At 44.0% G+C, this 26,685-nt stretch overlaps 1 protein-coding gene across 2 annotated transcripts in view; it reads left to right on the top strand.

The window, feature by feature from the left end:
• The window catches only part of UPRT (uracil phosphoribosyltransferase homolog), an 88,857-nt gene that overhangs the window by 26,953 nt on the left and 35,219 nt on the right, over nucleotides 1-26,685 (top strand). For both annotated transcript variants that reach the window (XM_085854517.1, XM_085854518.1), the window contains one exon: nucleotides 6,278-6,340. In XM_085854517.1, coding sequence (XP_085710643.1) covers nucleotides 6,278-6,340 — 63 coding nt within the window. The remainder of the gene's footprint in view (nucleotides 1-6,277; nucleotides 6,341-26,685) is intronic.

The raw sequence follows: 26,685 nt of genomic DNA, 5'->3' as shown, positions 1-26,685 counted from the left end.
CCCGTCATGGCGGGAGCCCCGTCTGTAGTCACCGACACCAGCTTTTCTAATGGTACCTTTTTCTCCACCAAGAAACTCTTCACCGCGATGTAAATGTCAACTCCCCTCATTGTTGTCTTCAGGGACAGTAGTGTCAGGAGTTCTTCTTTTGTGGAGAAATCATCATCAGCTGCGGTGTACTGCTTCTGTCCACGGACTCGGTGCACTGGATGCTAAACCACCGGTACTTAGCTAGATCCCGGTCCAGCTGCTCTGTCAAGTTCCCGGACATATCCGACACTCTTCTAACCATCGTACTTGCACCCAGTTGGACATCGGAGAGAGTGGAGATGACATTGGAACCATTCTTCTCGTCTTTGAACACAGTATTTGCAATAACCATTATTGCACCTTTCAAGACCTCTCCGTCTGAAAAGGCTTTCTTGTTCTTTATTTAAAAATTTGTAGCTCTAAATGAAGCTTCCGTTGTTTTTTGTGACTTTTTCACCAGCCTCGTGAAAAAAGACTGCTGCTTGCCCAAAGTTGCCTTTAACTCACAGGTTTTTCGGCCCGTAGTGCGCTGCCAGGTGGGTAGTTAGTATGGTAGCTTTTGAGACACGTACGGAAGTGTCTCTCCACATTGTGCTGCTTTGCCGTCGCCACAGTCGCCCCACAAATGAGACATGCACACTTTTCTTTCACTGTTGTAAAAAAAGAATTCTTCCTCCCAATCATTGTGAAAATAGTAAGTTTTCTTTCGCTTTTCTGCCATGTTTAGGGTAAAAACCGCATCTTGCGCCCCATAGTAGGTGCTCCCGAGCTTGTCTTAGCGAAAAGAGAAATGGAGATTGGACTTGCGTGGGAAAATGAACTCTGAACCCAGACTGGGTCAGATTTCATATATACATAAAACATTTTTGTTTTTTAAAATTTTATATTCAATATTGTCATTTTAAAATAAACAAGTCTGAAGACGACGATGGTTCACGAGCGGTATTTGATGATGTAGACTGTTTCAGAAGTCAAGGATGAGACAATGTGATAATGCTTGACCAAGTTATAAAAATGATCAACATGATGTGGTATGAGTGACAGGTTATTAGCTGCAAAATGTCGAAAACCCGGTTTCGTTCAACAACTTAAAAAATTTGACCTTTGCATAACCTTTAAAGGTCATAAGACAATGTTGTGGGCATTAAAATAAGGAAACAGGATACGTGCTATAGCTTAATGGAGTTAGTTCGTCAAAGAAGGTCGAAAACCCGGTTCGATTCCCACAACTTTGAAAATTTGACCTTTGTGAACTTTAAAGGTCAAAGGTCAAGGATTATGACTATTGGTGCAAAACTTCCTCTGGAACATTCCAGGAAGAATATAACGTCATATAGACTATATGGCATTTCGCACTCCTCCGATTATCCATACTTTGATGAAATCAGCGTAAAAACAAAATTGAAGGGGGCGCCACGGGCAAGGTGTTCGAGATAGAGAAAAATGGTTTCAAGACTTTAGGTGGGGAATGACCTCAAGATTATGCATTAAAAAATATTGTCATCCTATCTCTCAAAGTTTGGGCAGTCGTATGATTTTTGTCAAATTCGAAATTTTCTAAGTTCGTGACCTTGGGACGAAAATGAAAAATCGAGCTCCGTGGGGCTATGCAGGTGCCATTGGGCTAACCAAATACCGAAACCCCTGCCAGATTCGACACCCCCTCGGAGAAGATGGATTTTTATGTCAAAATCGCAATTTTCTAAGTTCGTGACCTTGTGACCTTGACCTTGGGACAAAAATGAAAAATCGAGCTCCGTGGGGCTATGCAGGTGCCATTGGGCTAACCAAATACCGAAACCCCTGTCAGATTCGACAAACCCTCTCAGAGAAGATGCAAATTGAAATCGGCTACCCCCTAAAAACACGTTTTTTGGGCGTGGCTCTGCCCATAATGGGCGCACCATGCCCATTTTCAGGAAAACACAACTAGATCATGATATAAACCTCCCACCAAAATTTTATCAGGATCGGATCAAAACCCACGGAGCTATGCTCGGGACAGACAGACATACAGACAGACAGAGACAGACAGAGAGACAGACACACAACAATAACGAATATAGTGGTGACTTATTTTTTTCGTCAAAATATTTTTTCGTGAACCAAAAATAATGCAAGTGTTATTGATTCAAAAAGAACAGCAACACAATTAAATACAAATTTTAGATGGAGCTCCATGGTGACTCGTGCTATTTTTAGAGCATGCCCTGCGGGCGACTCACGTGGTCCCTGCGAGCGACCAAGTGCCCACGGGCACCTTGTTGGCTACCCCAGGCATAGACGGTCTTGGTTAAAAAAAAACATACATCAACTACACAACATCCCTTGATGACACCCCACCAACAACACTCTGTACACAACCACCCATCAATGTTCAAACTACCGAAAAGTCCTGCTGACATCCCTATACCCCTCTATCTCCATAACTTCCAGGAAACTTTCTAATTGGTTCACGAAAAAAATATTTTCACGAAAAAAATAAGTGACCACTATATTCGTTATTGTTGTGGGTCTGTCTGTCTGTCTGTCTGTCTGTCCCGAGCATAGCTCCGTGGGTTTTGATCCGATCCTGATAAAATTTTGGTGGGAGGTTTATATCATGATCTCGTTGTGTTTTCCTGAAAATGGGCGTGGTGCGCCCATTATGGGTGGAGCCACGCCCAAAAAACGTGTTTTTAAGGGGTAGCCGATTTCAATTTGCATCTTCTCCTTGGGGGTTTGTCGAATCTGACAGGGGTTTCGGTATTTTGTTAGCCTAATGGCACCTGCATAGCCCCACGGAGCTCGATTTTTCATTTTAGTCCTAAGGTCACAAACTTAGAAAATTGCGAATTTTGACATAAAAAATTTTCTTCTCCGAGGGGTTTGTCGAATCTGGCAGGGGTTTCAGTATTTGGTTAGCCCAATGGCACCTGCATAGCCCCACAGAGCTCGATTTTTCATTTTCGTCCCAAGGTCAAGGTCACAAGGTCACAAACTTAGAAAATTGCGAATTTTGACATAAAAATCCATCTTCTCCAAGGGGTTTGTCGAATCTGGCAGAGGTTTCGGTATTTGGTTAGCCCAATGGCACCTGCATAGCCCCACGGAGCTCGATTTTTCATTTTCTTTCCAAGGTCAAGGTCACAAGGTCACAAACTTATAAAATTTCGAATTTTGACATAAAAATACGACCGCCCAAATTTTGAGAGCAAGGATGACAATATTTTTTATGCATAATCTTGAGGTCATTCCCCCCCTAAAGTCTTGAAACCATTTTGCTCTATCTCGAACAGCTTGCCCGTGGCGCCCCCTTCATTTTTGTTTTTACGCTGATTTCATCAAAGTATGGATAATCCGAGGAGTGCGAAATGCCATAAAGCCTATATGACGTTATATTCTTCCTGGAATGTTCCAGAAGAAGTTTTGCACCAAAGGTCATAATCCTTGACCTTTGACCTTTAAAGGTCACAAAGGTCAAATTTTCAAAGTTGTGGGAATCGAACCGGGTTTTCGACCTTATTCGACAAACTAACTCCAATGAGCTATAGCATGTATCCTGTTTCCTTATTTTAATGTTCACAACATTGTTTTGTGACCTTTAAAGGTTATGCAAAGGTCAAATTTTGAAAGTTGTTGAACGAAACCAGTTTTTCGACATTTTGCAGCTAATAACCTGTCACTCGTACCACATCATGTTGATCATTTTTATAACTTGGTCAAACATTATCACATTGTCTCATCCTTGACTTCTGAAACAATCTACATCGTCAAATACCGCTAGTTAACTGTTGTCGTCTTCAGACTTGTTCTAATTTAAATTTATCTGCTGTTTCTGCTGCCACTACCTTTCCAGGGAGACCATTCCATGCATTAACTACACTTTAAATAAAAGACCCCTGCTTTACCCCTGTAAATCCCTGTCTCCTTTAGCCGCTCCTCAAAGCTTAGTCTGGCTATGCCTGGAATCAATCTAGTAGCCCTGCGCTGAACCCTCTTTATGGCATCTATGTCCTTCCTCAGTTGTGACCAAAACTGCACACAATATTCTCGATGTGGCCCTCACTAAATTCCTGTACAATGTTATCACCACCTCTTTTGATTTATAAAATGATCCCCCTCCGAATGCAACCTTAAACCCTATTTGATTTGCCTATATCTGCCTGGCATTGTGCTACCTGCTTTCCTCCCGTATCTATTACCACCCCCAAATTCTTCTCCTGTGTGACACGCTCCAAAATTACCCCCTGCATGATGTAATCTCTATTTTCATTGTTCTTTCCCATCCCCAACACCTCACACTTGCTCAGGTTAAATTACATCTGCCAATCTTTTGCCCAATTTATGCAAGTATCAATACTTTCCTGAATCTGATCACCACCCCCTCTGCTGTCCACCTCACCTCCAAGCTTTGTCTCATCTGCAAATTTGGAAAGCTTACTATTCACACCACTATCCAAATCATTAATATAAATAATGAATAATAATTCTCCTAGTACTGATCCCTGAGGTACCCGATTACTTGCATCCTCCCAGCAAGACATCCTCTCACTCACAGCCACTCTTTGCTTCCTATCACTAAGCCAGTTTGCAATCCAATTCGCTATCTGACCAGCCAATCCACAAGCCCTCACCTTGGCTAACAACCTCCGATCTCGTGCCTTATAGTCTAGATATACGATGTCCACTGCCTTTCCATCATCCACCCAATCAGAAACTGCTTCATAGAATGGGGCTTCTTCCCAGTTGGTCATGCAGCTTGGTTGTAATGGTTGTTGTTGTTATAAAAATGCAATTTTTCCATTGCTGGTTTTTAATACAAAAAACATCGGGAAAACAACAGGGGGCAATTACATACTGGGGGAAATTATCCTTAATCCCTATCTAATTAACACTGCACCACCCCCATGTGGTGACAAGTCACACTTTAGCTCATAGTTTCCCTAATTTGTTTACATTGAAATGTCTCCTGCACGTCCACGGGCCAAGCAACTCTATACGATCCTATCTTTCCAATGAAATTCCTCCCTCTACCCCACAGACATAACAATATGTTTAACGTTCAATATGATGTGGGAGTAACAGGCTCAGATATTATGCAGATTAATTGTGGGAGATTCTATCGATTTTGAGGGCTTTAGTCTCCATGACATCACAAAGTGTACAAGGTGCGAGGCAGGAGCACCACCCCAAAGGGGAGAGCATTACTCTATTGAGCTGTGGATGAAGGCTTTGTCATTTTTTTGTAGTTTGGATTTTCCAAGGAAAGGCTTCCCATTATTTATTTAGACTTTCCTCTACTACCTACAATAACTACCAATAGATAGTCAGGCTCAATATTTGAATATCTACTTCCTATGGCTGTTTCAAAGTAGCCATTGTTTTAACCAACCTATTGATTGGTGGGTTTGTACAAACGGGTATTGAGGATGGAGTGTGGAGAGTTACAATTTAAGGCGACAAACCGGTGACAGTTGAGATATTTTGAGGGAGAGAAGAGCAACTGAGAGAGTTGAGAGAAACTTGAGTTGTGATCGTTGTGGAAGTACAATCAAGGCAGAGTAAGAAAGTTGGGAGAATGCTGGTACAAGATGATGGAGATCTGAGTTGTGGTTGATTTGAAACATAGCAGTTGCAGTATAAGGGGTAGCATCCAGCTTCCGGAGTTGGTTTACCGAACATTGGCAAAGTGCAGTAATGCATTCAGTCCTTTACATGTTTTGAAGAGTGGTGGTGTTTATTTGGCGACATTTCCTCAGCTCACGAGTCTGTAATTTGATTGCTCAATTGGCACACTGTTTATGCTCTCAATGCAAACACACTTGTTCAAATTCTGGCTCATGTCTGCCTTCGGTGCCTGCAAAGCTCTTTTATCTGTATCTATGAGACCATACCACCACTACCATGATTTCTCTGCCTTGACCATTGTGTGCTTCTGTAGTGAAATCTGCTCAAAATTAAACCACTTTGGAGGTTTAGAAAACAGGAATCCTTGCAACTCAAAAGGCCATCTGAGCTCTCATTATTAAGACTGTTGCAACTGCTACCTGAACGTATGTGACAATACACTTTCGATAGAGTCTCAGCGAGATGAGATCAAAAAGCAAACAATGTGAATTGCAAATTATCAGCCAGAGATGTGAGGACTGGTGTGCATGTGTGAGAGTGTCATATTTGCTGAAATAGTCAAGCCAAGACATTTGTTTGTTTTTTTCCTCTGAATGTGTCCAACATGCTCTGTTTTGTCTTACCGGCTTTCCTTTAGGACACAAGTATGAAGGTATTAAGTTTGAGAAAGGAAACTGCGGTGTGAGCATCATGAGGAGTGGTAAGGTTGAGCTCTCTTGCCCTCACTGCTAATCACTATTTATAATCTGGTAAGTTTTATCTATGGAGGGTTATATGGTGAGTGAGAGAAAGGGTAAAGTAAGAGGGGCCGATGGAAGGGATGGCGGGGTGCACAGTTGGAAAGACGGACCTGCACTGTTGTTTTTGTTAACAGTTGGTTTAAAACCCTTTTACTATTCATCGTGATTGAGTTTCAAAGGCTCATGTGCTGCATTCAATATTGAAAAGAATTTGTAGCTTTATTACCCCACGCATGTAAAGTGAAATCGGCGTTAAGCAATTGCTTCATGTCCATCCATCCATCCATCCATCCGTCCATCATTCTTTAAACGTCAGTTTATGATCAAGGAACAACCAACCTATTTAAGTTGAATTTAAATTTAATGACATAATGACTCGTACAACTCGATTTTGAACATGAATCAGAAAACAAATCTGCCGTTTTACAGTACTTTGGTTTTGTATTCGTCCCGATCGCACACGTGCAGAGAGGAGGGAGATCATTTCATACTCTTATTTGCCTGCCTGCCAGTCAAACAAAACTGAAAATGATTTCAAACAGGACACAAACAAGCACGAATAACTAATGTAACACGTTAGATAGGGTGGTGTAATGCACTATGTAAAACTCATAATTGATTTTTTTTATACGACTTTTACAATCTTTATTTTATTTAAATTGAATTACATACTTGAACACTGGAGAACACAATTCGCCTTCTTGTCATTTCAACGAACCTCCAGTTTAGCAGTATCTGGATATGTCAAAAAGGGTTGTGTATAAGGGTGATTTATAAGACTGCTTCAGTCGCGCTAAACTTCTGGAATTTTATTAAACGATCGTTAATATCATTATTTTATTAAAATTGAAGTACCGTATATACAGGACGTGAATGCTACGTGGGGTATTGTGTTCTATGAACTCTAGTTTTTCGAGCAGTTATTCTTTTATGCATTAATAATGTTGGGATTTCTGAGTCAAGATTCATTTCATCTTAAAGGTGCACAAAATCGGACATTCGTGCTTGCTTTAATGAATAAATATGGCTTCACGTAATACTTAATCATCGTTTTTTTTTCTTGAATAAGTATCGTTAAACGAAGAGTTCAATTTTTTTTTTTTGGTATCTTTGTACACTCGATTGGCCCCGCCACCCAAAAAGTGGTGATGTGATTACGTCACATAATCACGTGACCTGCTACATCATCTTCAGGATACTTTTGCTTCAGGACTTGTGGTTACGTGCAGCCTACGTACGCTCTGAAAAAATATTGAGAATGTCAGCTCGATGCATTGCTGCAAGATGTTGTTAGTATGCATGTTTTCCCAAAAGATCCAGCTGTAAGGAAAATTTGGACAGCCGAAGTAAAACTGACGGCCCAACTGCTTCAAGCATCATTTGCAGCACCCGTTTCGAAGATAACTCATGACATTCTCAGTTTGGGATGAGTAACTTGAAGCAACTGAAAGCCGATGCGATTCCCACGAAGATTAGCCAATCTAATGGTAAAGAAGACAAAAACACCCGTGCGGGAGTGACGGTCATCTCTGCGAGAAATAAGCATGAGTTCCTGTTACTAGGGTGTAGTGTTCTCGGGTCAGGAAGGATTTTTGGCCAACTTTGAAGTCACGTGCCGCGAAAACGAAAGGGAATATCGAAAATCCGGCCTGACCAAATCTAGATATTGTCCCATAGATTCATATGCCACAATAAAATTCAAGATAACTTAAGAAATGTAGGAGGAGATAGATTTTGAAAATCGTCATTTTGCAACTACATGAAGCAGTTTTCGCAAAATTCAAAGTCACGTGACGTGTACGTATTCGAAAATATCGGTATTCTTTCGAATGGACTTGAAAGACAAGGTCAGTTGCTATGCAATGACACCATTCACTAACTTTTACCATGCCCAGTAGAGAATATATAGCCTCCTGAAGGTAGGGCAGTTTTTGCAAACTTTGAAGTCACGTGACGCGAAAACGAAAGCGAAATTCGAAAATCCGTACCAACAAAATTTAGATATTGTCCCATACATTCATATGCCACAATCAAATTCAAGATCGCTTGAGAAATGTAGGAGGGGATAGATTTTGAAAATCGCATTTTCGCATTTTTTGCCAACGTTTAAGTCACGTGACACGAAAGCGAATATCGAAAATCCGGCCCGACCAAATTTAGATATTGTCCCATAGATTCATATGCTACAATCAAATTCAAGATCGCTTGAGAAATGGCGGAGGAGATAGAATTTGAAAATCGTCATTTTCGCAACTTCAAAGGTCTCGTGACCTTGACCTTCGGTGACCTTGAAAGTCATACCATCGTGTATGTCTCATCGACCTCTATCAGGATCACTAATGACCAGATCTCCCGCTTCAACTTCATTGTGAACGGACGGATCGAAGGACATCGACACCCATATTATTAGGTCATGCTCGAAGAGATGACCTAAAAAAGGACAGAGCAGCTGTGGAAAAGTGTGAGCAACTGAGGGTATCTTTTTTTTTTCTTCTTTTTTTTTGTGTAGCATTTCTATTTAGCATTGGCCAAGATCGCCTCCCACCAAAAGTCCTCAACCCCCCCCCCCCACCTCCTCTTCCTGCCAAATTTGTCCCATCTTTACTCTCACCTTCCTTCCGCTCATAAAAACAACCAGTCCTTCCCACATCAAAATAGCATACGTTACCTTATCTGCTCCCCGATCATGCTATCACCGACTTCACCGAAACCAGTCAGGGCCTTTCAAGAATTACATCATGCATTTTTTGCACAAATCTGACACCCCCACACCCTGTAATGCTCCATAATGCTTCAACAGACTCCCCCTAAAATATTACGTAACACTCGATGAAGACCCCACCCTCCCTATTTCATACCTTAATCCTGGGATGCTATTTATCCCATTGTTTTTTTTAGCTCGCCTGTTCGAAGAACAGAGAGCTATAGCGATACCCCCGGCGTGAGCGTCAGCGTGAAAATGTTCGTTTTTGGTGCAAGTTATTTTTTCCTTTCTAATGTTTTCAACCACACTATTTTTTTATACGCCAGACATGTATGTGTATGTGTATATATATATATATATATATATATATATATATATATATATATATATATATATATATATGTATGTATGTATGTATGTATGTATATATATATATATATATATACATATATATATATGTATGTATATATGTATATATATATATATATATATATATATATATATATATATATATATATATGTGTATATATTGTTGTGGTTGACGAAATTCACAAACCACCATTCAGGTCCCTTAGGTGAGATATCTCTGTAAGTATATGTGTAGTTAGGCCCAAACCCGTTGTTTCGAGGGAATAAATGTCATTCAGTCGGGCTGCGACTCTTCAGGATAGCCGTTTTTCTTTTACTATCTTTATTTTGGACCAGCCGCCATTACTACCACCACCAACCACGTCTCAACAGCCGTCACACAACAACCACCAACCACAACGCCGCTTCACAACAACCACCAACCACAACGCCGCTTCACAACGCCGCTTCACAACAACCACCAACCACAACGCCGCTTCACAACAACAACCACCAACCCCAACGCCGCTTCACAACAACAGCCACGACCTTTACCGTCACAACTCGCCACCATCGCATCACCACTATTCCCGCGCCACTTGTGGGCACCGATACTGGACTCGTGCAGGGCGCGCACCGAACAGCGTGTTCAGAAACATGACAGACTTTCCGAGGAAAACGGATCAAAAACGACTCACGCCCACTTCTGTTCCGTCCTATCGGCGAGCTGGGGCGATTTGGCCCCGCCTCCAGGGCATTGGAGTGAGGACGCTATATGCAAATTCATGGATCAAAAAGCATTCACGCCCACTTTTCCTCGGTCCAATGGGGAGCCAGTTAGAGGTGAAGGGTCGGAGGCAAAGGGTCAAGGGTGAAAGAGCGAAGCCACGGGGCTTATATGAACGGCTGCGTTCGTCAGTAAAGGAGTTGTGCGGAGTTCAAGAGAGTCGTCGGTGGAGCTGGAAAGAAGTGGGAGAAGTCAAGAGTGAAGAGTTGGGACGAGCCAAGAGAGGAGACGGAGAGGGCGAGTAGACGGAGCTGTGGAGAGGTGGCGGCGGCGAAGGCGGACGAGGGAGTGCTCGCGTCGGTGCCGGGAGCTGCAGAGGGAGAGGCCAGCAACGCGACCGAGGTGGAGGAGGAGACGCTCGCCGCGGGACCCGAGACAGGGTGATATCCTCCTTCCCCCGAGCATCAGCAACCCCCTCCTGTTTCCCCCCGCGCTGAGATAGTGCGACAAAGGGGGCCCCCTTCCCACCCCCTACCAGACACTGTCCGCGAGGCCCGCGGAGTTGAGGCACCACCGCCACTTCGCGTCTCATCATCAGACGGGTAGGCCCGACCCGGTCTCGGCCCCAGGCCCGCCTCATCCTTGAGGGTGGTTCTTTTTCTTTTGCTTTGGGAATATGTGTTGTCGGCGCCGTCTGTGAAGTAAAATTGTATAAGTGTTGCCGTGTGCCCGGTAGTCGGTTAGATCTGCATTGTTGCATTTGCTTTTTGTGTAATATTGCATTGTCTTCTTCTTTTACATGTGCTTTTGGTGGAATTGTATATGTGTGCTTTCCGTTCATCGCGAAATAAATGTGCTTCATGTTGAACTGTTTTCCTGCTTCGCTTCGTCTTTTCTTTCATTGAATCTCCATCTTGCTTCACGTAAAGGGTTGGTCGTGGGCTAAAACGCCCAATAATTAATCGAACCGTCGAGGCCGACGAATAACACCGCTCGGTTATCCCGATAGTACGGAACGGGTCGCTTAAAGTGGCCCGTGTCCGAAGTCGACCTGCGGCGAGGTGCGATCGCCGGTCTACCCTCCGTGTGGGTACTTAGGTAGGTCGAATTTGGCGAGCAACCCTATCCCACGCGGGGGCCGATTGGCACGATCGTGGTGAGACCGAAAGGTCCACCCGTGACTAGTTCCCGGCGTTAGTCCGAGAGGGTCACGACTGGATTGTCCGTCCGGTGGGCGACGTGCCGCGATTCGAGTTACGTGGCCGTCCGCACGCCGGCGGGCGCGAATCCGCAACAATATATACATATATATATATATATATATATATATACATATACATATATATCGGGGCGTATTATGTGATACCGGTTCCGGTTTTGAGTTCCGGTTCCGGTTTTGAGCAGCGAGAGGTCTCCTTTGGGGCTCCCTGCTGACGTTCTCAAAGCTAAGTTTCCGGCTGTTATTTGTCCCGTTTTAACTGTTTAATTTTCTCACCTACATGTTACTGTGTGTTGCTAGTTCGGTTTTGTTTCAAAAATCGTGCTATTTTGTGAGTATTTTTGTCGACGTTCTTACCTGTGCTTGAGGCCTAGGCGTAGGCTTGAGGCCTACCCGTTCCACTCGGTGTTCGATCGTTTTTTTTTTTTGTTGTTGTTTGTTTTTTCTCCCCATTACCTTCATTTTCTATCCTCCCCATTACCTTCAATTTTGATCCTCCCCACTTTCCAAACATCCCCCATTCTCCCAACTAATCTCTTTCTTATCTCAAAAAAAAAAAACCTACAACAACAACACGCTCACCTTCTCCCGATTCTGCTTCTTCTTCTTCCTCTTAACTTCCTCCTCGTCTTCCTCGTTTTTTTTTTTTTTTTTTTTTTTTTTTTTTTTTTACACTTCCATGACCTAATCTGTTGAACTCTCATATATTAATATTAACAACAAAAAATATATATATTTATATATATATATATACACCCAACAACAACAACACGCTCACCTTCTCCCCTTCTACCGATTCTGCTTCTTCTTCTTCCTCTTAACTTCCTCCTCGTCTTCTTCCTCGATTTTTTTTTTTTTAATTTTTTATTTTTTATTTTTTTTTACACTTCCATGACCTAATCTGTTGAACTCTCTCATACATTATTTTTAACAACAAAAACGATCTTATAATGCTTCATCTTCCTCTCTCACACATGTGGTACTCTTTACTGTTTCACAATGCACTACTCTTCTGCTATTTTAACAGACTGCTCTTATTTCGAGCTCTCCTTCATTCCTTGCCTAAAAAATCCAACTATTACAGCGCTTCTTCTCTCCATGCTCTGAATTCGCCTTCATTGCACCCATCAAGAATTGTGTTAAATCGCATCTCTGACCTAAAACTTTGAAAAACCACAGTTTGCCATGGATGCTCGCTTTCCATCAACCATTCTTTTTTTCCAAATTCAGTGCCAACTCACCCCCCTCACCCCTCACTCTCACTCTCAAAGCAACCATCCCACTCTTCTCCCTCCAAGCCTCCCTCTCACCTCTCTCAAAAATCCCCCCTCACCTTTCTCCCACCTTTCATCCCCCTCACCTTTCTCCCACCTTTCATCCCCCTCACTCTTCCTTCTCAAAGTTGCCCCCCTCTCATCCACCAACCTGCCTCCCTCCACTGCCCTCTTACCTCCATCTCTTCACTCCACCTCCTCAAATCCTCAACTGCCTTCTTCCTTGTCTCTTGTCCCCCCTCTCCCCCAGCACCACAGAGCCTTTTCTCCTCATTCGGCCCCCTCCCCTCGCTGTTCTGCAATACCCCACACTCCTTCAGCAACCCTCCTTACCTGCCCCCTCGTCCCTTGTCCTACCCTCCCCTCCCCCTCCACCTCCTGCACCCAAAGCCTCCTCCCCTTCCTCTTCATTAAAAGTGTGGACCTCAAATATCCGGGGCCTTCGCTCAAACCTTTCAGATCTTTCCATACAGGTTGCCACTGACAAACCAGACATTATCTGCCTAACAGAAACTTTCCTCTCCCAAGACGTGTCTGACTCCCAAGTATCTCTCCCTGGCTACTCCCTCTTACGGTATGACAGACCTGAGCCTCGTCCTGGTGGAGGTGTTGCTCTCTTCATCAAAGACTCTATTCCTCACTCTCCATGCACTGCTCTCACTCCCCCACACCCCCAGGAATACCTCTGGCTTCGGCTTCCCCTCCACTCCCACCTCATGTTTATATGTGTACTGTACCGTCCACCGAACAGTGATGACTCCATCTACATCTCACTATCCGAAAACATGGACCATCTTCTATCTTCTCATCCAAACTCTCTCTTCCTCTTATGTGGTGACTTCAATTGTCATCACGCCAGTTGGCTAGGTGTGGGTACCTCTCTCACCTGCCATGGCACCTCAGCAAAAGCTTTCTGCGACTCATTGGGACTGACTCAATCGGTCAACTTCCCGACGCGGATCTCAACCAATGGTACTCCATCTCTTCTGGATCTGATTTTGACAAATTTCCCTGACAATATCTGCTGCTCTTCCTTCGCTCCAATTGGTTCTTCTGACTACGTCCTTGTTAAAGTGGACACCTCTCTGGCTGTTATCAGAGAACCACCTCACCGCCGTCGAGTCTGGCATTTCACTCAAGCCGACTGGCAGGGTCTCCGAGCAGCCATCAAACTTACAGACTGGTCTCCTATCACTACTTTCTCAAACATCAACTCATCCTGGGAATTATTTCAAAGAAACTTGCTCTCCCTCATGCACAGATTTATCCCCTCTCGTGTTCAGTTGTCTTACCCTTCCTCCCGCCCTTGGTTTACTGAAGCTTGTGGCGAGGCAGTTGTCCTGAAACAACTTGCCTTTGCCTCATGGAAAGCAAACCCAACTGAGGGCAATCTCAGTTCTTCCCACAAAGCTCGGAACAAGTGTGTATCTACCCTCAGGAGAGCCAGAAAACAACATCTTTCTCATCTCAAGTCTGAACTCTCTCCCTCCTCAAAATCCTGGTGGCGTTTAATCAAATCTGTTTCTGGTGTATGTTCCCCCTCCATTCCCTCCCTTACCTCAAATGGCCGCACTGCTGATTCCACACGTGATAAAGCTGAATGTCTAAACTCGGTGTTTGCAGCTAAATCTTGTGTCCTAAACCCATCACTATCTCTACCCACTTTACCCAGTCGCACCCAACTGTCCCTGGACTCTGTATCCTTTTCTCCTGACAAGGTGGAGAGCTTGCTTTCAAACCTCGAGTCAGATTCTGCAACCGGTCCAGACGGCATCAGCCCACGTGTCCTCAAAGCCTGCTCTTCTGCTCTTGCTCACCCTCTCTCTGTTCTATTCACCCTCTCATTTGCCCAAGGTCATCTGCCATCTGCTTGGAAATCTGCTAACATCACTGCCCTGCATAAAAAGGTGCAAAAACAGATCCCTATAACTACAGACCAATCAGCCTTCTCCCAATCATCAGCAAGGTGATGGAATCCATCATCGCCTCAGATATGAAATCCTTCCTCTTCTCCAATGGCTTGATTTCCAATTATCAATTTGGTTTCAGACCAGGTCACTCTACCCTGGATATGCTGCTTCTGCTCTCCCATCAATGGATGGAGGTCCTCAATGCCAGACAGGAAATCCGAGCCGTATCCCTGGACATATCACGTGCTTTTGACACAGTCTGGCACCCTGCCCTACTCACCAAACTCTCTTCCCATGGTATTCAAGGCCATCTCCACTCATGGCTCGCAGACTTCCTCTCCTGTCGCAGTCAACGTGTGGCCCTAAATGGAGTTCTTTCATCCCCTCTTCCTGTGCAGGCTGGAGTTCCTCAAGGTAGCGTTCTGGGCCCTGTTCTTTTTCTGGTTTTCATCAATGATCTCTCGGACTCTCTGGAAAATCCTCTATTTCTCTTTGCCGACGACTCCACCCTCTGCCGTACCATCTGTCATCCCTCAGACCGGCAAGCAGCAGCTTCTTCACTCACTGCAGATCTGGATAAAATCACAAACTGGTCCAACACGTGGAACATGTCTTTCAATCCAGACAAATCTCACACTCTCACTATGTCTCTTCGAAAGGACCGTTTACAAAACCCCCCATCCACTTTCTCAACAATCCTCTGGAAGAAGTCTTTTCTTTCAAGCTTCTAGGTCTCACTATCTGCCATGACCTTTCCTGGGAAAGTCACATTTCCAACCTCGCCTCAAAAGCCAGTCGCCGACTGGGAATCCTCCGTCGTGCTAAGTCCTTCCTCGGCCCTCTTGAGCTCCTGACCACTTACAAAGCTTTTGTCCGTAGCCTGATGGAGTACTGCTCTCCCCTCTGGGCTGGTGCTCCTGCCTCCCACCTTTCTCGGCTTCACGCTGTCGAAACCAGGGCATTTAAGATCATCGGCATCTCCCGCAATGAAGCTGAGTCTTTGGGCCTCTCACTCAATCACCGCAGGTTGGTCGGTGGTCTTTCTGTCTTCTACCGACTCCTCTCCAGCCTTGCCCCCTGCTCTCTCTGTGATTTGTCCCCACCACATTCCACAGGGCGCTCAAGGTCCGCCAACAACCCCTTCTGGTAAAACTACCAAAATCACGAATCACTGCTCATCTTCACTCTTTCATTCCTCTTTTTTCCCGCCTTTGGAATAAACTTCCTCACTCTATTCTTTCCCATTCTTCCCTCTAGGCTTTCAAAACAGCTGTTCACCACCACCTCTTATCTTCCCCCATCCAAATCCTCGATCTTTTCTACCCCCGATAATCCACCCAAGCCCACTTCCTTCATTTCTCCTACTTTCCTTCCTGAAAGTCCCTGAAATGTCCATCTTCTCTTTGCCATGTTCCCCATCCCATCCCCATCCCTCTCCCTTCCACAGTTCACCTAGTGTGTCTGTTCCCCACTGTTTTGTCCCTTCCACTCCCGCCCCTCTTGTCTCATGCCTCCTTGCTGTGAGTTGTGTGTTAGCTCTCATACGAGCCTCGACCAAGGTATACAAAAAAAAAAAAATACCGGTCGTCCGTCCGTCTCTCCGTTCCTGTCCGCACTCTAACTCCCAAAGATTTCCACTTTCATGTTTCATATTTGGTACATAGGTACAAACTGTGGAGACGGTGTGTCGTGACATACGTTCGTCATCTAAAGTGGTTGCCATGGCAACCAGGATGCTGTTTTCCCTCTGTTCCTGTCTGCACTCCAACTCCCAAAGTTTTCAACTTTCACATTTCATATTTGGTACATAGGTACAGACTGTGGAGATGGTGTGTCGTGACATACGTTCGTCATCTAAAGTGGTTGCCATGGCAACCAGTATGCTGTTTTCCATGTAGTAGCACAATTCTGTATATACCTTCTTGTTCGGGCGTATATCGTGCTCACTTGCGCTCTTGTTACTGATTGCAATATACAAATACATATATTGCTTTAAAATTATTTGGATCAGACTTCACTGCAATGCTTTATAAAAAATATTAATTATTAGACTAGTCTTTTAAAAACGATAAATGTATAAACAGGCGAGCATTGGGTGGCTTTGACACCAACTCTGGTTAGCTCGCATGTTCAAAGAACAGAGAGCTATAGCGATACCCCCGGCGTGAGTGTGAGCGTGAAAATGTTAAAGTTTTTGGTGCAAGTTATTTAGAAGCTTGCCATTCATTTAATATGTGGACTCGGATGCTGATATTTGGCATGGAGGTTCCTTTGGGGGTATACTATTGGTGTAGTGAAGTTGAAATAAAAAAAATAATTTCAAATGTTTTAAATTTTTGACCTGTTTTGAACTTAACTTTTTTGTAGAACATCAACGTTAAAGTTTTTGGTGCAACTTATTTTTTAGAAGCTTGCCATTCATTTAATGTGTGTACTAGGATGCTGATATTTGGCATGGAGGTTCCTTTGGGGTATACTTTTGGTGTAGTGAAGTTGAAATTAACAAATGATTTAAACATTTAAAAAAATTTCAACCTAAGATGGTGTCAAAGCCACCCAATGCTCGCCTGTTTATACTAGACGCTTGGCATTCATTTAATATGTACTAGTTTACTGATTACAATATACAAATACATATGTTGCTTTAAAATTATTTGGATCAGACTTCACTGCAATGCTTTATAAAAATATTATTAGACTAGTCTTTTAAAAACCATAAATGTTTAAACAGGTGAGCATTGGGTGGCTTTGACACCAACTCTCTGGTTTCATTTCCAAGAACTATATTTGAAAAAGTAGAGACAGTACAGTGTGCTATCAATATGACTACGCAGCGTTTGGAATCCCTGTGATGACGTCATTGAGCTAATCGCTCGGAGTGATGCAATCATTTCCAAATATGTTCAATTGCTTTCATTTGCAAATGAGATTGTGTCTGTGGAAAAATAATTGATGGAATTTAAATAAAGCGATTTGCTTTTATCATTAACGAACAATGTACCCGTGTTATGCACTTAAAGGGCCCTACATCTCAAAAAAAAAGTTTGCACCAATATATTCCACATTCCTGTGCTACCTTCAGTCTAACGTCAGGCATGGTCAGCAGTTCGTTAAGGACTTGGGCAAAAAAACTGACTGCAGCTGACCCCAATAGTAGTAAGGTGGATGTCAATGGTGAAACTGCAAATGCCGAATCCACAAAGTCACAGGTAGAAACCCTCACATAGTTTCCTCATTCTGCTTCAAACTCAATCTCTCTCTGTTTTCATTCCAAACAGCATCATTCTAATCACCAAGCAATACTATACCATTAATATAACAAAATACAACTACTCGTGTGGTAAACGAATATGGACTCTGTTCTCATGTGTCACCCAAAACAAATGAATTTGCCGGCGAGAAAGGGTGGATTCAAAACACTTTGTATGAATCGAAAATTAAAATCATAATTCTAATGAGAAGTTTATGAAACCTCCCACCCACATTAGAATGGATAGAAGTGGGGTCGTTGGGGTGGAAACTCAAAATCACAATTGTATTGAAATATTATCAAACCATCGAATGTTTCTGCCAAACCTGTGATCGTGTTTACTTCCAGATCGGGAGCAGTTTCGTATGGATCAAAAGTCAAAATCATAATTGTGTTGAGGCATTTATGAAACCTCCCACCCACCTTAGGACATCCGCTGGGACCCCAAAACGTTCCATAGGTTTGCCGGGGTTAGCCCCAAAACTGAGGGAGTAGTTCGGGAACGGAAGGACAGACACTCCTGCTTTGTAAGATACACATATTGAATAAGTGTAATTCTTTACCATTGAGAGATGGTGCAAAAACGATATACAGGGTGTTTCAAAAAAAGTAGATTATTTGAACATTTTATTGTCGAAAAATTACAAAAGTGATGCATTGATGGAAAGCATACAACATGCCATTTTCAAATCACTCATTGTCCTGCTTGTAATTGACATTTTCAATGTGCACTCCACCACCTCTGTTCAAGCAGGCTTTGATCCTGACTGAAATTCTCCACAACTTGGCTGCAAATGGCTGGAATGTTAGCCTGATGATAGTCCTCCATGTCTTGCTTCAGGGCAGCCAGGGTCTGATGTTTGTTCGCATAAACTTGACCTTTGGTAGCACCCCAAAATAAGAAATCCAATGGATTCAAATCTGGGCTGTGGGGCACCCACTCATGTGTTGTGCCCAGGCTGATGCCACAATTTCCAAACCGCTGGTAGAGAAAGTTGATTGTTTCACCTGCAGTGCACGGTGAGGCACCGTCCTGCGTGAACCATGCAAGTCTAAGTTGGTTGGGAGATAGTAGTTGAGCGAGATCAGCGTGGAATCGGCGTAAGATGTTGCGGTACCGCTCGCCGTTGACTGTCACCGTCTTACGATCATTGGTGTCCTTGAACCAATACGGTCCCAGCATACCCCATAGGGCATTCAATGTACAGAAGCAAGTGGACTTGAATGTCACCAGAAATCGGCCACGACTTAACGGTACTGGATAACTGGTTATAATAGTACCGATAAGTGTGTGGACCAGCAACTGTTAACCAATACACTGCCAATGTGTAAGTACGTCAAATTTTCTCCAAATTTCTCTCTGGCGAGTATTAAACAATGCTAACGAACATTAGAAATATGGTTATGCATCAAATAAAAGTCACAATTGGGCCATAAGGGTGTCGGTGGCAATATCACACGTGAAACCAAGGCCGGGAGTGGCCCCAAGATATGTTATAAACAATCCATACATAGTCCACATATAATGTGATGGCTAGAAAAATCGGACAGACATTGGGATTCATCATTCATTTGCAAAGACTCTTGTAAGCAGCTTTTTTAACTGAAGATCGTTGCCATTTACCAAGAGGCCAAGCAAGCCGAGACGGCTCTGATCCGTTCATTTGAGGGAGACGCTGAATAAGTTGAGAATGCCTTAAGCACGTCACGTTTCCTCCAAACTTCTTCCAGTTTAATAGTGACTGTTTAAAAATGCAATTGTACGTTGGACAGAATTGACTGAAACGTTTGTGGTAATAATCTATCTATAATTAAAGAAGTGTGTGTGTGTGTGTGTGTGTGTGTGTGTGTGTGTGTGTGTGTGTGTGTGTGTGTGTGTCTGTGACCGCTGTTTCTCAACAACCGCTGGTCCGATATAATTGAAACTTGCCAGGTATATTGCTGGGGCCCTGAGGATGTGCCTTTTCAAGGTTTCATATTAATCGGACAAGTGCTTCCCAAGTTAAGGCCATTTATTTACCAACCAATGACAAGACACGTTGTTGCGTGGGCGTGGCCGATGGGGAAGGGAAGCTCAGCTGCGTTCCCCATTACGGGTTACAACGTACGGACTTCCGGAGAGTGATGACTTCGTGTATTCTAATAATTTCTCGATTTCTTATGTGCATTTATAGATAAACACAATGCCGCAAGTTATGATCGTTTTCATACCACAAGTTATGATTGTTTTCATATGAGACGGTGCATAAATTTCGGTAACATCAGAGTGCTGGTATGCTCCGAACCAGGAAGTAATTTTTTTCTCTCTCTTCTCTTCTCTTTTTGTTTTTCCTTGCGATGACGTTGCGAAAAGGCAAAATATGTTGGCGCGAATTGAATAATTGGCCATTAAAACATAAATTGCGAATCATCGTAACTGTGATATGCGAACTTCCGCGCCACTCACGTACGGGCACGCGAGAGCGAAGAAACAGCCTGTGTGGTTGTTGTTTGTTGCTCGCTGTTGGAATATTTATTTATTTTATGGGCACGTACTAGTAATTTTAACATGCAGAAGGTGTACTCCACGAAAGCCATGATAACCTATTATACGCCTCAATACGGAGTTTGTCCAGGCACAAATACCCCTTGGGGAGGGGGATGTGGGCAAGTTAAATTGCTCCAACCTCCATTGTGTGACCCCTAGTCTTCCTGTCAAGTTTGGTTGAGATTGGATAAGTAGCAGACAAAAAACAGTCAGACAGACAGACAGACACCAAATTGCGTATTTTAACGAGATGGTGTTGAGGCTTTTATGGAGTTGCCAGATCACAAAATGGATCAGGACTTAACAGAACAGTAGAAAGAGAGTTGAGGTGGGGGGGGGGAGGGGTGGAGGAGGTAACACACCAACGGCAGGGTTGAAGGACAAAATAGAGGGAGACTTGTCCTTCATCACCGGTTTGTGACTGCCATTGGGAATGAATGTTTGATCTGTTTTTGAACAGTCTAACACTGCACCACCATTAACCATTGTTAACATCACAGCCGGTTAAGCCCTATTCAACAGCTACTTATTTCGTTTTGTCTCGCATTCACGGAGCTAAATTGCTCAGACCTGTGACTCTCAAAACTGTTCGTAGTACAAATATGGTGGCAATTGCATACAGCATAGAAATGTGATATCACTGTGAATCATTTCATAGTAAGAAAAGTATTTGGACTGAGAGATGGAGATGACGCATGGTGAATGTGGGTGGAAGATGGAGTGTGTGCATGAAGTCGTTGTGTCACCAATGTTCAGTTGGCACTGGTGCAAATGCGTGGCTGGTAATCTGTCATTCTCCCACCAGTGTCTGGCGTGCCATCTGTTTGATGGGGAAACATGCACATTTTTCTGAGGAGTGTGTGGTGTTTTGCTGCACTCGCAGCCATAACCTGCCTGTTGTGTATCTTTCAGAAAAATTGGTGGACTTGCTGGTGTAATTAAGGAACCAAATGTAGCTTGGAGTGCAAATTTCAAGTTTGGAGATTGAGAGAATCTGTACATAAATGGTTCACCAAAGGTGTGTGTGTGTGTGTGTGTGTGTGTGTGTGTGTGTGTGTGTGTGTGTGTGTGTGTGTGTGTGTGTTTCCAAGCCGAAAGGCCAAAATTCCCAGGATGCATTTGACTCGTTTTATCGCGAAAACTGCAGGTTCGTCTCTGAAAAAAAAAAAGAAAAAGTGACATGGTTTGATCAACGATTGAATTCTATCTTTGCCACACCCTCCCCCCTCTTTCCAACACACACACACACACACACACACACACACACACACACACACACACACACACACACACACACACACACACACACACACACACACACACACACACACACACACACACACACACACACTGCCTCCTTTTCCTCTTTTCTCCCTGTAGGACATCATCTGCCTGGTATTGAACCAGCAGGCTATGAATGTGCCTTTGTGGAACCATCGGGAGCATTTCGAAACGGCACAAACCCAACCCGCTTACTTGAAACCATAATAAGTCTCATAGCCATGGAAAGTGTTTTGATAAAAAAGTTTCTCATCACCCCCATTGTGGCAATTTTCGCAGCAATTAAGATGTATATGTATGTATGTAACACACACACGCACACTACCGATGTTTTATTAAAATTTCACGCCCATTTAAAATGACGAGCTACCCAGGCAAGCTGCCCCACGCTGAGAAGACAGAATGACTTTGGCACTTTAATCTTGATTAGCGAGCTTTTTGGAAGCAAGTCCATTCCACTGCAGAGATAACATTAATGAATGTGCATGTGATCATTACATACGCCAGCTAATGTTGCTTTTGTGTGCATGTGGTGTTAATTAAGCCTTACTTTCGACAGATTCTGCCTTTGCAACCTAATGGGCCATCGTCAATAAGTGACCGTGCAAAATGTGTTCATTAGTTTGACATGCTCACTTTTAAATATTTATCAAGTTTTTATGCATGAACTCGGCCAGGCCGTTTAATGAAGCTTGGGTGAATAGGCTTTTCACATTTGGTGAGAGGAAACGGCGATCAAGATGGACATTATTTTGTGATTGTTTGCATTTCTTATTTGAGCCGGGGCATTTCCAATTAGCCCGAGTTTCTTAATCTTCAAGTTCAAGTTTGTCTTTTCGTTTGGAAGCAGCACTAAAACTCTTAAAACTACTCAACTTTGTTTCCAACAGAGCTAAAGTTACTTTTTCTTTGTATACAGTGTTGGGGCTCATGGAGGAGCTAGAACACAGAACGGATCAGGATGTAACAGAACAAAAACTAGAAGGCCACTCAGTAGAGATCATACCTCCACCACACAATGCCTGATTCACAAGAACAGATCGGGCCCATTACATTTTTGAAATATCATGCTATACAGTCCTATATCTCTCAATGGTGAAGAATCACTTTTAAAAAAAATTATCAGATCCGGATTCGGATCTTCACCAAAATCTAATCATTTCGTCCTCGTCACACACCCAACTTGTCCACAAAATTTCATCTGGATCCGTCCACAACTTTTTGAGATATCCTGCACACAAACACACACACAGACAGACAGACAGACAGACAAACAAACAGACAGAAAGGAGTGAAAACAACCTCTTTCTCCTTCGGTGGTAGAGGTAACAAGAGCAGAAAGGGTGGGAGGAGTGGGGGGTTGGTGGAACACACCACAGCAGGGTTGAGGGACAAAATAGAGGGAGACTTGGAGAAATAGGGAATATGTAAAGAATGAGGGCAAAGGGGAGGACTCGGTGGACGAACAAGATGTACACAGCCGCAAACTCTCAATCACGGAAGTGGAAGAAAAGATTTGAAACTCGGAAAGAGCTGGACAATGGATGGGGGTCACAGGTGTTGAAAAGATCATGGTTGTGGATGGGGGATGACTGAGATGGTGGTGAACAGTTGTCTTTGAGCACTGGAGGGAAGAATGAATTTGAAGAGACAGGAATTTTTTTTCCACAGATGTGAAAAAAAGAGGAACAAATGAGGATAGGTGAGTCTGGATTTTGGGAGTCTCACCAGAAGGGGGTTGCTGGTAGACTATGTGTGCCCTGCAAAAACCTTGGGGGTGGGGCGGGGTGGCGAGGGACGGAACATAGAAAGGGTAAACAGTGCAAGACCAGGAAGGAGACAGTAGAAGATAGAGAGACCAGTGATCTATCTGCAATGGGAAAGTGTGAGGCTCAGAGTCTTAGCTTCATCGCAGGAGATTTCATTGATTTTGAAGGTCTTTGTTTCCATGGTGTCAAGCTAACAAGGTGTGAGGCAGGGTCACCAACCCAGAGGAGAGAGCAGTACTCTATCAAGCTGCGGATGAAGACCTTGTAGGTCGATAAAAGTTCAGAATGAAGAACTGGTCTTGCTGATGAAGGCTAGTGTTTGGCAGGCAGGAAGAATAATTGATGGAATCAACAGGACGTTTATCGAAGTATGCTAACTGCCATGGGAAGCAAGGAGAAGCAGACATTTTGGGCGTTAATGTATCTTTTGCTCTGACAAGGGTTCATCACCATAACCTAATTTACTCCTTGCTTCCCACAGTGATTAGCACACCTCAATAACAAAAAAGTGACTTATTTTATTTACCGAATACATGCTTATTTATACTGAACAAAAATATAAATGCACCAAGCGCAAAAATATAAACGCACCAAGCGATTGTTACTATTTTACCTCGAACTCATTAATACTAAATCTTCACAACAATTTGGTTATAGAATCCATGACAATTGAGCATTAAATTTCAAAGAGTTCCTTGAGAATTCTGGCGACAGTCTTTGCGCTACAACAGCCGACACAACCGAGGTGTCACTGTCAGAGTTCACAGTCAGTAGCGGGTGTGTCCACCGTTGGCGTCACACAGAGCGGTGCATCTCCGGCGCATGGACATCACCAGATTATCGATGGTGGCCTGAGGGATGTTTTCCCATTCCTCCTAGAGAGCCACACGGAGCTGGCGGACGTTCTCTGGGACTGCGTAACGTTGTTGTACGCGTCGATCAAGAACGTCCCAAAGGTGCTCGATGGGCGACATGTCGGGAGAATATGGAGGCCAGTCGAGGACATCAATGTCCTCCTCACCGAGGAAGTCCATGCAGATCCTGGCAACATGGGGGCGAGCATTGTCGTGCTGAAACGTCACATGGTGAAGGCGCACAAACGGCACGACGATGGGTCTGAGTATCTCGTCCCTGTACCGCTGCCCGTTCAAGTTGCCTTCAATGAAATGAAGCCGAGTGCACTCTCCATGGCATATGCCTGCCCACACCATAACACTGGCACCACCGTGTGACACCCGACGAAGGACATTGGCGTCAGTGTAGCGCTCCCCAGCCCGACTCCAGACGCGGAGTCTGCCATCAGCCCGATTACAGCTGGAACCGCGACTCATCGGTGAACAGCACTCTCCTCCATCGTGCGAGGGTCCAGCGCAAGTGAACATTGGCCCAGTTCAGTCGGGTCTGACGCCGGACTGCAGTGAGGTCGAGTCCCCGGTGTGGTTGGCGGGCTCGGAGGTTGGCCTCCCTCAAGCGGTTATGCACCGTCTGGGCTGAAATGCGCCTGTTATGCAGCCCGACAGTCTCATCGGCAGTCCTCGTGGCCGGTCGGAGTCGATCCCGGAGATGTTGCAGCCTCATGTGACGATCCTGACCGGCGGTGGTCACACGTGGTCGCCGGGCATGTGGGCGGTTCACGGTGCTTCCAGTCTCTCTGAGGCGCGTTCTTTGGCGGCTAATAGTGGAGTGGTGGACATTGAAGTGTTCTGCAACGGCCCGTACTGACGTCCCAGCATTCAGCATGCCAATGGCGCGCTCCCTCAAGATTTGTGACATCTGTGGCATGTTGACATTTGGCACCAGTCCACATTTTGGGGAGGCCTTTTATAGGGCAAGCTATAGGGAGTGTTTGTGTCCTGGTCACGCTCACTGACCATCACTCTGTCAAGCCCCATGGTGCTCATGGGAAGGATTACTCAACGTGTGAGTCCACACACTCAGAGTGGTCAATTTCAATGGGAACATCTGTCTTGAACAAAACAAAGGAACAATTGCTCAAACATATCATCGGTTTGACCATTTTCCCATAATGGCAATCTTGACTTAGATATTTAGGTTGGTGCGTTTATATTTTTGTTCAGTATATTTTACAAAATAATATTCAAACTTTAATTAGGAAAAACAACATAATGTCTGTGGAAAATGATAAAACAAAATACGCTTGTGACATGTGCATGTTGAAGTTATTATACAAGAAGACCAACATCAAAAGCAGCCTCTGTCATGTAGAATTCAAAATTGCAGAAGGTCCTTTGGAAGCACTCCATAAAGCTTGGAAGTTCTTCCCTTCACCCTACCCCCTCAAAGCTTCACCCTCACCCCATCCCTTCAAAACTTCCTCCTTACCCCACCCCATTAAATCTCCCCCTCACACCACCTCCCCAAGAGTACCTTTGGCTGTGACTTGCTCTCTTCTCCAATGTCTTATTTGTTTATGTGTTGTACCGTCGTCCTAACAGTCATAGCACCATCTACATTTCTCTCTCAAGATGGATCAACTTTTAACTACTCATCCCAACTCTCTTTTCCCCATGTGTGGTGACCCTGCTAATTGGCTGGGTGTTGGTACCTCTCTCACCAGCCATTGTATTTCAGCAAAGGATTCATGTGACTCCATGGGATTGATGCAATCTGTGAAATTTCCAACCTGGATTTCTCCCAGTGGCAAATCCTCCCTTCTGGACTTGGTCATGAAACACTTCCCTGCAAATGTCTCCTGCTCCTCCTCCTCTGCTTCAATTGCTTCATTTGATTATATACTTGTGAGAGTCGATATGACATGACAGAAGCAGCGAGTCTGGCACTTCACTCAGGCAGATTAGCAGGGATTCCAAGCAGCAACCTCTCTTCAGGACCACCCACATATATATATATATATATATATATATATATATATATATATATATATATATATATATATATATATATATATATATATATATATATATATATATATATATATATATATATACTGCCTCTAATAGTTACTTCTTCTTCTTTCGGCTGCTCCCATTAGGGGTCGCCACAGCGGATCATCCGTATGATCTGCATAGTGATTTGGCACAGGTTTTACGCCGGATGCCCTTCCTGACGCAACCCTGGTCACCTCTTACGACACAGGGATATGGTACACCTATTTTAACCGGGGTATACACCGGCCCAGTACACTGGTACTCACTTCGCCGACCTCGGAAGGATGACAGGCTGAGTCAACCTCCTGGTGTGTATTAATTCAAGCGGCCAACAGGGCTTGAACTCAGGACCTTTTGGATCCCAAGCCGCTACCCTAACCACTACAC

Source organism: Eptatretus burgeri, chromosome 14, assembly GCF_056783735.1.
Source record: "Eptatretus burgeri isolate ZD-2024b chromosome 14, Ebu_testis_v1, whole genome shotgun sequence".
Taxonomy (NCBI): domain Eukaryota; kingdom Metazoa; phylum Chordata; class Myxini; order Myxiniformes; family Myxinidae; genus Eptatretus; species Eptatretus burgeri.
Note: the sequence above shows the minus strand (reverse complement) of the source record. Positions and strands in the feature narration are given on the sequence as shown.